The sequence below is a fragment of the Arvicanthis niloticus genome, chromosome 15, assembly GCF_011762505.2.
Source record: "Arvicanthis niloticus isolate mArvNil1 chromosome 15, mArvNil1.pat.X, whole genome shotgun sequence".
Lineage (NCBI taxonomy): Eukaryota > Metazoa > Chordata > Mammalia > Rodentia > Muridae > Arvicanthis > Arvicanthis niloticus.
Window position 1 is genome coordinate 57,244,412 of NC_047672.1, and position 16,706 is coordinate 57,261,117.

A 16,706-nucleotide genomic window follows, 5' to 3' on the forward strand; every position below is an offset into this window, starting at 1 on the left:
TATCATTTTTCCCTTTTTCACCACAAAATAATATGCAGCTAGCCTGAGTGAGGCTGCAGCCTCATTTCTTTTCTGCCTCTGATGCAGGCTAGATTTGAAGAACTAATGGGGGACTGCAGCTAGTGCTTGCTGCAGGACACTGGACAGTCCTGGATTCTGTTATTCTACATTCATTTGAAGAGTTTGTTATAAATGTGAGCAAAGCAAGATGAAGGCATCGAAGAATCCCGTCTACCCACAGAGCCATCCTCAGTAGCGCATCTGTAATCTCATTGTCGCACCGGTCGTTATTGGTCCTGTTCAGGAATGTTTCCATACACAGAAATTGCACTGTTCGCTTTATTTTTGGTATTTACTGTAGTGCAAGTCTCATCTTGTAAACTTGCGCAGTTTAGGGGATTCCCGGCTCATCTTGAAACTTTTTTTTTTTTTTGGCTTTAAAAAAAAAAAAAAACCCAACCTAACAGAACCACAGTTGCCAGGTGCATGTAAGTAGAAGCTGAAAGTAGATTGTGCCACCCTGAGGGCCCTGGAAGGAGATGAACTGAGGGCTTGCTGCTGGTTGGCACTACAGCTGGAGGAGTATGCAGGTGAGGGACATGGGGTGTTGCCTTCACGCTTCCCCCGTTAGATTTGCATAAAGGCTTTCCCTCACCTGAGGTTTCCGTTGTTAATTTGATATGCTGATGTGTTTCCACTTTCCACCCATTGCTATTGGGAAGGGGTTTGTTTAATTGTGGGTTTCAGAGGCACATTCCCCTGGGCATTGGACTCAACCTTTAATTAATTGAACTATGTGTATTTATATTACTTTTAAGTCCTTCTCTTTCCCTCATTTCCTTTCCTGTTCTAGTTTCCAGATTCCTGTTAGGGATGAGCTTGTCTGTCTGTCTTTTCTTCCTTTGTCTCCTTTTGCCCCATAAAATGTCTCTGGGCAGATCAGAAACCTTGAGTAGGAATTAACTTCCTGAAACTGTCCCAGGCTGACCCTGAACTCACTTCGTAAGGGAGCCCTTGCCCTTCTAATGATCGATCCTTCCTGCCCTCACCCTGTGAGGTGTGTGGTGTATGCCAGCATGTTCTGTTTGTAGCGTGTTGAGGCTCACACACAAGGCTTCTCGGATGAGAAGCAAGCACTCCATCCCTGGCTCTTAAAGAAGTCACAATTTATTAGCTACGCTGCTGTGCTTTTGCCCTGATGACAAGCCAATTGGAGGAGCCAATCACAGGCAGTAAATAGTCAGTAGTCTCCCATAAAGTCAGAGACGCCCAGTTACGGAGAGTAGTGCTTTCTGAACCTTTTCTACTCCTGAACCCTTTCTGCCCAAGAAATATTCTGCAACCCCAAGTATATGAGTATGTAAAATAGATGCATAAATGAAACATGTTCTGATAATAAGCCAAATAAGTATACTGAGGAACAGTTTTCTAAAATATATACAGTTTCACTATTTATTGAAGATGAAATTGAATGTGTATCTTAGTGATGTGGATGGGCTCATTTTTAAAAAGTATTAAATCTTGGCTGAACATGGGATATGAAAAACAGTATTCTGTGATTGCCAGAGTTTAACAGCGTTGTGATTTTCTAGTTGTCAACACTGAGAACCATGTTTTGAATATATACCATAAAATAACAACAATTTTAGATAAGGCCACTTAAAAAACGTCTTGAGATTCTGTCCTAATCCCTAGGCAGAGTTAATTTGGTGACGGTTTACAAAGCCCATCAGCAACTCAAAATGGCGGCTTTAAAAATGAAACATTGTAACACAGCTCAGAGAACTTGGTACTTAAGATGCTGAAGAGGGGCAATAGGAAAGCAAGCATTGTCTTTGTGTTCCAGAATCAAACCACTATATTTCTACAACAACAGACAGCTTTGTGTGTGCAGTGCACAGCAGTCTGGGCTGGGAACTTGACAGCATATGCAGTGGGAAGGACGCAGGCTGTGTGCAGTGGGAAGGGAGCAGGCTGTGTGCAGTAGGAAGTCTGCTTGCTGCAATACAAGTTTGCTGTGGCCAGAAACTCCTTGGAAAAGTTAATGTTTTTAACTGTCATTTAATTTTTGGTCGGTGTGTGTTCAGAAACCTTTTTTGTTGCCAAATGTTTTGCCACCCTAATATTCAGCTACTCAACCCCATGGGTTAAGAAGCTGTAACATAGGAGACACTAGTGCTACTTGCATGCATAAACTTAAATCACTGTGTTAGCTGTACAGTGTAGCTAACTGTATAGGATGCATTTGAGGTCAGATATTGATGTGTTGAAGTCAGTAATTTCAAAATAATTTGTACATATCTTATGACAATTTCTTTTAGACATTACCAGTTTTTACTGTACATTATTTCCAAGTGAGTCCCTGTATATAAGCATAATACCTGATTTGCCAGGGGTTAGAGCTAGTTTTCCTGTAAATTTAAAAAAAAAAATCTGTTCGAATTTAGAAATGTGACTTCACTGACTCAGGTAAGTTTTCTAAATTCAGAAAGTAGATCAGACAGAAGAGGCTCCAGGTACTTAAACAGGATCTCCTGAAATCTCTGGCTACATTTCTGTGCTATATGAACTAAAGTGGTGGCCACCAGCAGGTACAGGCATTTTGCCTCTCCAGTCCGGTAATGCTAATATAAAGAGAGTTTTACTTTCAGTTGTAGTGAAATTCCCGGGACAGAGTCTCCAGATTCCGTCCATCAACGGCCCATACTTACCACTGCATAACATTGCTCACTGGCTTTACCTGCCCCGTATCCATCAAAACCTTTAAACTGAGCATAGCACCTGCATGTGGCAGGTACTGATGCGTTTGTTCGGAAGATGCTGCGAAATTGCTGTTACCTTTAGCATCTTAGTCATTGCTGTTGGTGCTGAGTACTTCTGGGGTTTGTTATTTCATGTTGATGGCGAATCATTGCAGACACAGTCTGTATTTCATGAGCAAAAAGAGCCATCTAGCCACTGTACAGCAGGGTAGGGCTGGTGGGATGGGTGAAGATTGAGTTGGTGCACTCAAAGCTGTACCCACCAAAAGCACTTCATGAACCTTCAGGATTAGACACGGGGGGGGGGGGGGCTTCTCAGTTTCAGGTTCTGGCTCTAGTTCAAATAAGAATTTGTTATGTCCCTCGGGCAGCTGTGCCAGACAGCCCTCAGCTCTGGAACTATTTGGTATCCAAACAATGAAGACTGTGCAGAGGTCAGGGAAATCTGACAGGAAAAGAGTCCTCTTAAAACTTCCTGCTTAGCCAATAATACAGATTTCCCTTTTATTATAGCCACAATAGAAAGGCAGAGGTTGTGTGTACAAAGCTTGTTGTTTGGGAGACATTTGTAAATTGTAAACTTTGGAAATCCCAGACCTACTGGACGGAATGTCCATTAGTAGTTTGCCAGTGCATAGGTCCTGAGCAGCAAGTTACACTGTGACTGTGAACAGGAAGCAGCCATTAAGAATTATAATGGGTAGGATGCAGAGTTAATTCAGGGAATGTTTTGTTAGAGGACACCAGGATGGCAGGAAAGCTGAATGTTGTGTGGGCTGTGCACTTGTTCTCTACTCCCCCCACCAATCTCCCCAACCACCCCACCTCCCACCCACTTCCCCCTCACCCCGCCCCCAGGCAGCAGCTGGAAGTCTGACCAATAGAGACAGCAAGCAAAGTAGCTTACTGGGTGGGACAGTTAGGGGTTGGCTGGGCTCCCTATGGAACAACAATGAGTTGCGAGTTCACTCTGTTAAGATGGATAAACTCGATAAATACTGAGAGCCGCTTCTCACTTTTACTCTTTAAAAAATAGTGCTTCTTTATGTGTACGTGTGTGTACCTGCATGAGTTTATGTGCACCAGGTGTGTGCAGGGCCCTTGCAGGCCACAAGAGGGTGTCAGATCTTCCGGAGCTGGGATCTTAGGCAGTTGTAAGTTGCCCTGCGAGTATTGGGAACCAAATCTGCATCATCTGGTGGAGCAGCAAGCACACTGAACAGCTGCCCCATTTCCTCAACCTCCTCTTCTCTCTCTGTGAATGGATGCTTACTCAGATCACATGGTGTGAGTCTGTGATGAATGTTGAATGTGATTTCCCTCTGATGGTCAGTGCAGTGTGGTTACATTCTTCCTCTGGAAATGTAGTCATGTAATCAATGGTATTCTGTCATATTGCTGAATATTTTAGAAAGTCATACATGTCGGCCAACATAAGAAATCATACAGTGGAAATTATTTCTCAGTGTTTATGTTAGAATGGTCAGATCTGTCTTGCTCTTTTCTTTCACAAGTCCATGGAATATAAACAGGATTGGTATAAATTATTTATTTATTTATGTGTTTGTTTGTTTGGTTGTTTGGTTGGTTGCAGGTTGTTAACATTCAGCCAAACACTGAGACTTTGGTTTATTATAATTGGGTTCTGTGGAACTAAACTGTATTGAAATATTTATTGTGTTTTGCCTACCAAAATGACTACTGTTTGATTTGGAGTAATTTTAGAGGGAACCATAGATTAAAAAAAAAATATCATGAGTATTGGGTTCTAGAATTTCCAAAATTAATAGTCTCAAATGTTGGCTCAAAATGTATTTTCTAGCCATTGCAATTAATGAAACTATTAACTTTTAGTATAATGTTATATACAAGCTGTATATAATTATATATATACAACTATATATAGAATATATTATTACATACATACATATAGTTTATATATAGTATATATTATATATAATATATATACATATATATACATACACACGTGACTAAACAGTTAAGCAGCTTTAGATTACAGTGAAGAGCAGTATTTCCTCAGATGTCTTCTTTGAGGTAGCCCACCTACAAGTGCCTGTACAGCTGGCACTGAAGCCTCAAAGCAGGAGGTCTATTGCTTATTTCCTTGATGTGGATTGTGAATCTCTAAGGAGATCATGATATCCTCCCCTTTGAAAATTAATAGTAACACCTAAAATTTAAAAGTAGTCTCTTCTTGAACCTGTATGAGTAACTTCTACATAGCACCGGATTTCTTACATCTAACAATGTGTAAGTACATGCATCAGAACCCACACTAAGCGGCTGGAGGGATGGCTCGGCAGTTAAGGCTCTTGCTCTTGCGGAGGACGTGAGGTCAGTTCCTAGCACCCAGATGCTGGTGCACAACCATCTGAAACTCCAGTTCTAGGTGATCTGAAGTTCTCTACCTCCAAAGGCACCAGTTATACACATACATGCAGGCAAAATACTTACATACATGAACTAAAATAATATTTGGCTGTATGCACTGCCACACACCTGTTTAGATTCATTCCACTTTTAAAATTTCCCCCAGATTCATCATTTAAGACAATCAGTAGCGGCTTTGTCAAGCTCACCTCTACCTAACTTTTGCATCCTTAGTGTAAAACCGAGTTACCTTAGGTGACATTAGCAGATATTAATATTTTGAAGAGCAAGGTGTTACATAAAGAGAAGCAGCTTGAGTGGTTAAATGTTATTCATGAATTGTGTCATACAAGAGTCTTCAAACAGTTTCATTGAGATGTAGCAACATTGCATACAGGCAGAGCTGTTAGGTAATTTTTAAGATAACGGTTTAGGGAACGGTGACCTTTTGGCTCAACTGTGTTATGTCCCCATCATGATTTTTTTTCTTTTTCTGAAAATTAGTAACAGCAAACACACACACACACACACACACACACACACACACACACACACACATTGTGTCCCTTTAATAAGAACCAGAGCTATTCATTAATTGACACGTGATGGCTGACACGCACTTTTCATTAAGGGATATCTTAGCTATAATGGGAAGGTTTTTAATTGTACTGGATATGTTCTGGCCTACTTATAATTTGTATCTTATTTCACTACATCCCATTTTTGGCTCATTGTAGTTTTACTGCAAATACAGAAGCATCAGATACAAAGAAGCTTTCTGATTCACAACTCTTTCTTTCCTCTGAGAAGAACTAGTTGAAAGATGTTAGTAGTCACAAGGTGGCTCAACGCAGCTTATGTGCCAGGAGTCAAACTAGCAAGTTCAAAGAGCACGTTAGATAGTCTCCCCAAATGTAAACTATGCGTGATAGCAAGCCTTTCACACTATGGACTTTCTACAGTTCATTAATAGATTAAAATTGATTATAGTGTTTTGTATATTTTGTTAACATTTGGTGTAGAGTTAGAAAAAAGTACTATGTTTGAAGGCCATGTACCTCAGAAATAAGGTAACATGGCCCTGTAAACCAACCAGGCCATGAAGGTTTAGCAGAGGTAACATCTGGATTGAGCCATGGCAGTGAACCCATGCTATGTCAAGGATATTCTGTGTACACACAACTTCTTGAAGGATGTTTTTAAATTCTTAAATGAAAACATAATACAAACGGCATTTTATACATATCCTCTTATTACTTATAGTGTATTCATCTCAAAGAAGTTTTTTTTATAGCTTATTTATGGATGGCTTGTTTAATTCTTTAGACAGCCTGGTGAGACAGCCATGCTTGAGACAGTGTGCTAAACTAAAATACTTTTTGTCCTTGGGCTTAAAGATTCTCTGGATCCCAAAAGTCTCTTTCTGTAATATTCGTTTTTATTAGTTTTCCAGTGTATTCCCCTTTCAAATTGCAGTGTTTGGATGATAATCAAGTTATTTAGCAGACCCATCTCTTCATATTCTTAGGCTGTGAACATTGGAAACCCATGCTTGGAGCAGCTTTGGAATGTATCTGGAGTATCACTTGCTATAGTCATTCACAATTCTATACACTAGTCCCCAGTGTATCCTTTAAATACATGCAGTTATTTTCTGTCAGTTACATTTTTAAAGAAGCCTTAGAATTTTCTCTTTACAGTGGTGATTCTGCATGAGATTTGGAGTGCTAAAACTAAGAACATAAGCCACTTCCAGTGCAATATGTTGGCTCACTAGAACGAGAAGTCTGTCTTTGAAATGTCCCTCCATAGTCTGCCATAGTGGCTTTCACGGCCATGGTTGTTCTAGGAAGCTGTTTTGCAGTCGACTGTCTCCAAAGAATGCTCAACTGGCCTCTGATAATCCTCAATCTGTAAGCTAAGAATTATTAGAATTGTTTTGCCTGGATTGAGGGTTTTTTAAGCCATATTCGCCAACAAGTTCTATGTAAACACTTGATAAGGCACTCTGGGCAGGCAGTTTTGATCTCCAGTCATGTTGCTTGGTGACTGCTTCTTGGATGGCCTTCCTTACACAGCTCCTTTGCTGAACTTTGATATGAATATGGAAAAAGTAGGTCCCATTGGATGTCATCACAAGGTGTGCCACCAGCTAGGGGGTGGGATCGAGGGGTACATGGAAGACGCGTGGGTTACTGTGTGACTTATTTCTGCCAACTCATTCTGTTTTGTTTTTTGTTTGTTTGTTTGTTTTCCCTTCTAGGTTGTTTGATGTGTGCACAGTGTCACGGACAGACAGAGAAACCAAGCTTACGCTAGTGTTTGAGCATGTTGATCAAGACTTGACCACTTACTTGGATAAAGTTCCAGAGCCCGGCGTACCCACAGAAACCATAAAGGTACCAAGAATCATCTAGAATGCCTGGTCAGACTTGCCACTGGCATTCTTCCATTGTGAAATTTCCAGAGTTGGTATTTTTGAAACTTAAGTAAGCTGTTCAAAGAAGGGTAAATAATCTAGTTCTCTACGAACTGGGATCTTCAGAGAGTGGGGTTGTAGTCCAGTTTAATATTAGGGTCAATTAAAAATGCACATTAAAATTCTTTAAAACTCCTTATTTCTAGATTATCTGACCCCAGTCACATAAAGTATAGTGCAATAGATACAGCTCAGTCTATCCTGATGGTTCTCTGTCTTTAAAAGATATAATTTTCAATATCACTCAAAAACAAATACATTGGGGCTCAGAGGTTAAGAGCACTGACTGCTCTTCCAGAGGTCATGAGTTCAATTCCCAGCAACCACATGGTGGCTCACAACCATCTGTAACGGGATCTGATGCTCTCTTCTGGTGAGTCTGAAGACAGTGACAGTGTACCCACATACATTAAATAAACAAACAAAGAAGCAAACAAATCTTTTTTTAAAAAGCCGCATACATTATATGGTGATTCTGAGGTCTGTACATACTATGCAGATATGCACGATCATTTGGCTCTCTCAGCTTTAGTGTTTGCTTTAGTCTAAATGACAGGTTGTAGTGTTGGGATTCAAAGATGATTAGGACTCGCCTTCTGCCCTTCTTGGTCAGCAAGCTGGGAAGTGTATTGACTTCAAACAAATTCTTTTTCCCTTTAAGTTTAATGGGGAACGCGCCTAAAAATATTTAATGGTCTTGCCTGTTATACTACTTACCTTCATTTTCCAGTTCACCCGTTAAATCTGTATACATCTCCACAGAGTAAGAAACGTCTTCTTGAGTGATGGCTAGGTGATGTCCCCAGATATTGATGCATTTAGACTACAACATAATAAATGATTATCCCTTTAGGTTTAGGCTAGTAAGAATTCTCTTTTCTCCGGTCTTGCTCTCATTAAAGAATGTGATACATAGTGGCGGTTTGAGTGTGCACATTTCTTTATGTTCAGTGACATAAAAACCCTTTAAGTGTAGATCACTGGTCACCTGGTTCGGGTCCTCCACTCCATACTCTCTTCTTCTGGCGTCTCTTCCTCTGGCGTCATCTTCCATTCCTGAGACTCTCTTTCTTTCCTTTATGTACCTAATCCAAAAGCTCCACCTTGTGCCTACAGAACAAGCTCCGTCCTTTTTGCTCTTTTTGCTCACCCTATTCTCTGAGCTCAACGATCACCGTCTTTCTTTGTTGGTGTTTTGTTTTGTTCTGTTGCTTTGGTAGGAGTTGGTTTTTCAAGACAGGCTCTCTGTGAATGACCTCAGCTGTCCTAGAACTAGCTCTGTGTACCAGGCTGGCCTCGAACTCTTAGAGATCTGATGCTTCTGCCTCCCCAGAGCTAGATCACAGTTGTTGATGTGGTCTGAGTCCTCACCTCAGTGGCATTCTTCTCATGGAGTTTCTGTTAGCCACCTCAAGGCCCAGCCAAATGGTGGTGGTCCATACTGAGTTGGATATGGTCTCATTTGCCTTTTAGTCATTGTCACACACTGCACTTCCTTGTAGGCTCTCCCCTTGTGGTTATGTATGTCTGCATCTATCTACCCATGTGTACCGACTGCCACAGGTTTCTAACCCTGAGTATTGTAGTGCTCTAATAAGATTGTTACGACAGGAGTGTAAAATGTACCTCACATGCTCCTGCGTTTGAACACTCATTCCCTAGCTAATTGGAACACTTAGTAGGATGGGGCTAACTGGAAGGAGTGCATCTTGGGACTGCAGGCCTTACAGGTGGTAGCTCAGCCCCACTTCCTGTCCAAACTCCTTACTTCCTGATCAGGGCAGTGTGACCAATCTGCCTGACCCTCTCCCCACAAAGCTGCTTGTCTCCTTGCCTCTTGCTTCCACTACAGCGTCTCTTTTATAATGGACTGTACCCTCTCAGACTGCCAGACAAAATAAACCTCCTCCCTTAATTTGTTTAATAATTTGTTTAATTTGTTTGTAAGGTATTTTATCACTGTGTGGAGAAAAGTGGTGGATATGAAACCATTTTTTAAAATGATGAATAATTGTTTAGGAGCATACACAACCATCAGTGGGTAGATGAGGTTACAGGTATAGCTGATAACAATTTTTTTGCTATGAAAATGTATTTTTTTGTCTTGGTGATTGATTTGTTTTTAAGAATTAGACTACAGGTTAACTGCACTGTGGGTTGAAGCTTTCAAGCATGAAACTGTAGAACAGAAATAGTTTGTCATACAGATGTATGTATGTATTTATGCCAAGTCTGTTCTTGAGCTAGTGAATGTTACTATGGTGAACACTTTATTGGGAAGACCAAAATGGATTCTTTTCTATAGAATGTTCTGTGGAATAAGAGTTTTTTTTTAGAGTATACTGATACACTATTTGTTGAGTGTTTACTGTATTAGGGAGTTTCCATAGTGAGTACTTTGCAAACACAAAATGAGCCTACTCTCAGTGACTTCTGTGAAATGAAAGATGAAATGTACAGATCAGGAACCAGGAAGGGAGAAGACACAGCGAGTGCACACAGGCACCCAGCAGGGTGCCACACACCTTTAATCCCAGCACTAGGAAGCAGAGGCAGGTGGATCTCTGAGTTCAAAGCCACCCTGGTCTACAGAGCTAGTCCCAGGATAGCCAGGGCTACAGGGCTGCACAGAGAAACCCTGTTTTGAAAAACAAAACAGGACACAGAGAGAGAGAGAGAGAGAGAGAGAGAGAGAGAGAGAGAGAGACAGAGAGACAGAGAGACAGAGAGACAGAGAGACAGAGAGACAGAGAGACAGAGAGACAGAGAGAGACAGAGAGAGACAGAGAGAGTCAGTCTCACAAAAGCATATGGCAATCATTCTCAGTGATTATTTAATAATTTGGGGACTACTTAATAGGTTGGGGATATTTTCAAGTACCAACAAGTAAGCCTATCCTAGGACTTTGTCTTTTTCTATGTAGTACCAAAGTGTTCTCTAAAGTAGTCACAGTAATAGATAACATGTTGACATTCTCTTACATGCATTGAAACATGCTATATTATCAAAAATACTAATAATCTGGAAGATATTTTAACATGAAATAGATACAAAACAGCAGCAGCAGCAACAACAACAACAAATGAAGAGTACAGCCATGTGAGATGGTGTAGGCCAGGACTTTGGCCTTTACCATCTCCTTGTGCTGGTCTCACGGCACTGTTTACCTGTTAGTTTGCCACCTATAGGAAGGCAGGGCTTAGATAAAACTAGAATGGTCTGTAGTGTCTAGAAGGGGATAAAATCTTTCTGTTTATCATCTAATGTGCGTATTTGTTGGAAAGCAGCCCATGGACGAGTTATAAATACCCCTCACAGAACAGTTTTTCAGATGATTGAATAGCATTTGTTTTGAAAAAATTAAAAATCATGAAGGTTTATGGGGTTGTGCAGTTGATATTTAGGTCAGTTTGAAGAGGACATCTTGTCATTTATGTGTGGTTGGGCTCCTGTTGGGCTTTGATAAAATAAGTCACAGGCTATGCCTGAACTGAACATCATTTCTAAAATGCTATAAAAAAATAAAGTTAATAATAATATATAAAAAAAAAAAAACAAAAAAAAAAACCAGAGACTGTTCTTTCCAGCGTTTTTGAAGTAAAAATTTCTAGGTCAAATTGATGGTTTGCTGCAATTTTCTGTAGGTCCGTCTGTTCTTGTCTCATGATGGCATTTTCATAGAAAGAGCCTGTGGGCCACTCTTCGGTGAAACCAAACAAACAGGCGGGTGTGGCCTAGCTGGCTTGCCTCTCTCTAGTTCAGACTCATCCTTGAATCTGTTTTGCTGTGGAGTTCAGTTTTGCCTTTACTTTCTGTCTCCATGTGTCCATCTGTCACTAGATGACACGGGGTCATGGGGAGTGTCCAAAAGCTTGTTCACCGTATTCCTTAGTCACTGCAGTAAAGGAAGCCATATGGCAGAGTGTTGAGGATGGACAGACTCCCGTGTGTCTTCACGATGCCTGGCTTCTTGAACTGACCATTTCTCCAACACTTGTGCTTGCCTGCACATCAGCTTTCTTAGGATCTGGCCAGCATCTCAGCTGACTTATAAACTCTTTGAAAACATCCCCGATGTTATCCTTTGGCTACTGTGCCTGTGCAGTCTATTTAGTGAGATGGATAGTATCGTTCCATGAGAATAAAGTTCAGAAGAAATAGACGAGTAGCCTTTCTTCAGCATGACAGGTCTCCTTGAGCTCAAAACCATGTGGCCTCACGGACTAATGGGATAAAAATTATGTCCATGTATCCCTATAATAAATGAGTTCCATGGAGTTGGGGAGAGTCAAAAAACAAAGCTCAGGGTTTATGTCTGTGCGGGTAATTTTCTCACTGGATTAGATTTCTTTTTATCTTCAGTTGAATGTTTCTCGGAGACTCTGTTAGTTTGACTGTAAGAGATAAAATGTACTATTAGGTTTATTTTACAAAACCCAGACTGTAGAGACCAGCACACACTCTTGATAGCACCTGTTTTCTGCCTCTGGGAAATAGTCTGTTTTAGTGACTAATATCTGCTTGCAGTAAACATGGCTCTGATGTCAGGGTGGAATGCCCGGGGCTGATTCATCCCTCTCTGCTTGACATAATGCAAAGTGACTGGTCCCCTGTGCTGCAAAGAGAGTCTCTCAGATCTTCCCCTTCTGCTCTTAAAGGAACCAAACCCTGGCCCCTCACAGCTCCTGGTGGTCTCTGCTTTGCCCGAATTACAGCAGGTGATTTGTCCTATCTTTGCAGGACACAGAACAAATTAACATGAAAATATCGCTCCTCAGAAAACAGGGCAGGCTTGAATGCCCTGTCACTGCTGGTCATTAGCCATCTGCCACCAACACTCACACTCTGTTTATCACATTTGAAATTCAGAGCAGATGTTGCATAATAAGGTGATCCCAGAGACAAGGCAAGAAATTCAGAGAACAAGGACTCCACTCCACGATAGTGATAAAGATTTGGACCGAGGAGAATATTGTTTCAATTTGATATCATGGCTAGATGAATTGACTAGATAGACTATGATTTTTTTTAGCACAGCACTGTTCCCCCCATTTATGCAAATTATATTATAGTTAAATTTTTTAAGAGAAAGTAACTACATATATGAAAGATGCCTTACACAATGGTGCAGTAAATGACCTTTAATGAGCTAAATGATGTTTTATTAACACTCATTCTGGTATAAGAGATGTCATAGGACGTCATAGGCCAGTCTTGTCTCTGACACTTTAAGGCAGACCCTGACGCACAGTAACTTCATTAAGGATAAGTCAGTAATTATCTCTTTTTTTGTTGACACTCAATACTCTATGGACACTACATCCTTTTCCCTTCCCCCATGTCCACTTGTTAGCCTTTCTCCTCCTGTGACTATTCCCACTAGTGCCACTGCTAACCTGTGTGTTCTCTTTTAGCATCTGTTGGCTCTGGTTCTGCAGAGTCCTGCCCAGCTTCCTCATAGGCGCCAGCTTTAGGCTTTTCTTCCCGTCTTGAGTCCAGAGGAGCTCACTTTAATTCTATAGTCCTTCTGTGTACACGAAAGTGGCATTTGATGGAATTAGCTACTGTTGCACTGTATCTAACTTATTAACACACACTTGACCTTTATTGTGCCTTATAAAAATTTTATGAATTAGAATGCATTTATTAGCTGTTGTGTTTCACAGGCATTCTGTATTTTTTAGAACAGGGACCGTGGGATGAGGGTAGAGTGGTGTGAAGGGTTTGCCTAGCATCACAAGAAAGGTGCCCCTGACTCTGATCAGGACTGTGACCTATGTTAAGAAACATTGGTTTTGAATATAGCACTGCCGGCGCTGTACCATTGATGAGACCAGGAATGATAACGTGCAGTTGTAGTGAATCTGTATAAGTGTTCTCTGAGTTCAGGAAGAAACTAGGGTGAGTGAGCACTAACAGCTACGGTCACTTACACTCCCAAACCCAGAAGCACGTATCTTATAATGTGGAGAAATGAATCCATTAGTATGTCTTTCATCCTACTGGGAAGTTCCCTCTGCTGCTCCTTCCATCAGAAATATCCATAGCGTATTTTCTAGTGTCTTTAACCCCAAATGAAAACGTTCAGTCACACAAGAAACTTTTTCGAGGCGAACATTTTTAGATCATCTAGAAACAAAATGTTCATGCAAATTTTCACGTCTTAGTAGTAGCTAAAAATACATGGATGGGAAGAACATAGAATTATTCAGATACGTAATAGTCTTGATTAGAAACTATCACAAAGCTCTCTGGTGTTTCATTCCCCCTACAAACAGGAAGTACGAGTTTCATTTAAAAAAAAAAAAGTCCCTTTCTGAAGGTGTAAGACTCACTCATTGAGATAAAGGCTGACTCATTAGACAAATGACAATTATATTAAACAAACATCAGGAAAATCGGACTCTATTGAGAGAATGCTTCCTCACGGCAGAGAAGACTGTTGATAGAGCCCACTCAAAAGTTACAGGCCGTATGTGCCCACTACATTGTCACCATGATGACCAAAAATCTGCACAGAGGGGAGCTATCCCTATCTACATTTGCTTGTTCTGAAGTGCCTCTGTTATCTCCTTTAAATATGGGGGCATTCGAGACTTCATGATAGCCTCATCTCTTTTCTTCCTTAGACACACCTGCATTTCCAGTTGTGTCACGGAGTTCGGAATGTTCAGGTACTTATTCTCTAACCTGGCCTCTCCCGCTAGCTCAGGATGTACAGAACTGACATTGGCAGAACCCTAGCCAGAGGGGCTGGGCAGATGAACTAGTCTGCAAAGTGTTTGCTGCACCAACATGAGGAAGTGGGGTGCCATCCTTCACACCCCCACTTTCGGTGTGTCTACCCAAAAAAACAGATGTTTTGATATCCCAGTGCCAGGGAGGCAGGAGGCAAGGATTCCTGGGGGGGGGTGTCGGGGGGGGTTGTTCTCTGGTCAGCCTACAATAATTGGTGAACAGGTTCTAGTGAGAGATCCTGTCTCAAAAAAGAAACTGTGAATGGTTCCTCAGGAGTGACACCCAGAGTTGCCCTTCAGCTTACACACACACACACACACACACACCTACACACCTGCTCCACCAGCAGCAGCCTGCCTTGTACACACAAGCCTACCAGGAGTTTTCTCCTCAAGCTAAGCCTTGCTTGAACCTGAGTATCAGTCTTGATCAAACAAGATGGCTGGTTCAACATTCCACTTCCGCCCCTGTGCAGGAGTCACAAACATCGATCATCTTTAAAGCACACATAAAGCTCTGTGACTCCCCTACCGAAAACTTGTCTCCAAGTGATTTCCCATGATCTAGAGTAATGTCAGAAGTCCCGTTTATCTGGGGCCTCATTTAACTCCTCTCTTGTTCTTGTTCACTGTCTTCCTGCCACTGTGGCCGTCTGAGTGTGTGTCCTTACTGTCTATGCTGTTTGGAAGGTTTTGCGTCTCCTCATCGACATCCCTGCTGGAACATGAAATCATGTATTTTCAACTCCACTTGGTCCTTACATAGAAACGAGCTACTGTAACCCCATGATAGGAGTGAGATAACTGGGGGCTGGAGAGATGGCTCAGTGGTTAAGAGCACCTGCCACTCTTGCAGAGGATCTGAGTTCAAGTCCCAGCACCCATGTCAGGGGGCTCACTTCTGCCTGTAATGCAGCAGGAGGCCAGGGATAGGGGATCCCTCTTCCTCTTCTGACATCTACCCCCACATTTACATGGTATACACTCATAAGACACAAACACACACACACACACTCATAAGACACATACATGTCTAGGTAAGTAATAAAAATAAGAGTTAAAATTTTTTTTAAAAAGTGAGGAAACTGCTTTGTGATGGGTAGATTTAAAAAACAAAACATGTAATAGAAAAGCCTGGGGGATTTTCATGTCTCCTTGTCTGCTTTGCGCCCTCTCACTGAGTGCTTTATGGGAGCTGTGGTCCCCGGGCTTATCAGTCAGAGCTAAGCATTTGCTTGGTTGGCTTGGATTTTTAAAATTAAAAATTTCTTTCCCTGTGTTAACCGTTGTATGAGGGAGGATCTGCCTGTCTCTCCCTTAAAAAGTAGGACCTTTGAAGAGATAAATTTCTTGTAAACTTATTAAATAAATTATTCTATACATTCATTTGTGTATTTATAGTTTGACCCCTAAAGTTCAGGTACCTCTCTGTATTAGTGAGCTGGGAAATACGAAAAAAAGCTGCTCTGTTGAACAGTCGCCAACAACTGGCTGTGTTTGCGACACTGAATTTTCGGTTAGTGACGGGCATCCAGAGCACACACCCTCCCCTTGTCTAAGAGAGTATCTTATTATTCATTTCTGAACAGGATAGGAAGTAATGACCTTTTTTTTTTCAGTTAAAAATATAACTTGGTTCTGGTAAATATAAGTTGAATGAATAGGTTCCTTCCCAGAGATTGTATGATAGAACACTTCTGTGAGAGTTAGGGGATCGGAGTCTCGAGCACACAACTGCTGGCGTTGCCCTTTGGAGCCAAAAAATCTACAGAAAGATTCAGTCCGTGGGTAAGTCCCTTGGATGAGAACAGATTGATTGAATCTGGACTTCTTACTTAAATCAAGGACTCCATGCTAAGCGCCTATCCATTGTGACATTCAAATTCTTCAGGAGTGGAAAAGAATCCCTTGAATGTTAGAAGTAATCTCACAGAACTCTCCAGCTTTTAGAAACCCCGGCAACTACCATAGCCTACTACAGTTAGCTTGATTTGGGTACATGATGCCCAACAGACGTTGCAAAGAGGAGTCACTCACTACCGAACAATACAAGGTTGATGACTGCTTGGGGAAAGAGTAGGGTCTGCTTCTCCAACTGTTCATTACTATCCTGTTTCCTCCAGTGTGGGCTGTGAATCACCTGCACATCACCACCTGGTAGGCTTTCGTGTAAAGTGATAATCTTGCCCTTCTGAGAAGTGCCCTCTGATGTTCTGGGGACACTGCAATGTGTCGTAAGACTCATCTGAGAATGGGAAGCATCTCCATTTTGTTCTGAGCTGACTAACCACTGTGATGTTTGCTTGCCCTGGATGCAGGAGCTCCTGGTTGCAAGG

General features: G+C 41.5%; 1 protein-coding gene across 3 annotated transcripts in view; it reads left to right on the plus strand.

The window, feature by feature from the left end:
* Cdk6 (cyclin dependent kinase 6) overlaps window positions 1-16,706 on the plus strand; it is a 186,924-nt gene that overhangs the window by 44,139 nt on the left and 126,079 nt on the right. For all 3 annotated transcript variants that reach the window (XM_076913068.1, XM_034518756.3, XM_076913067.1), the window contains one exon: window positions 7,417-7,552. In XM_076913068.1, the coding sequence (XP_076769183.1) occupies window positions 7,417-7,552 (136 nt within the window). The remainder of the gene's footprint in view (window positions 1-7,416; window positions 7,553-16,706) is intronic.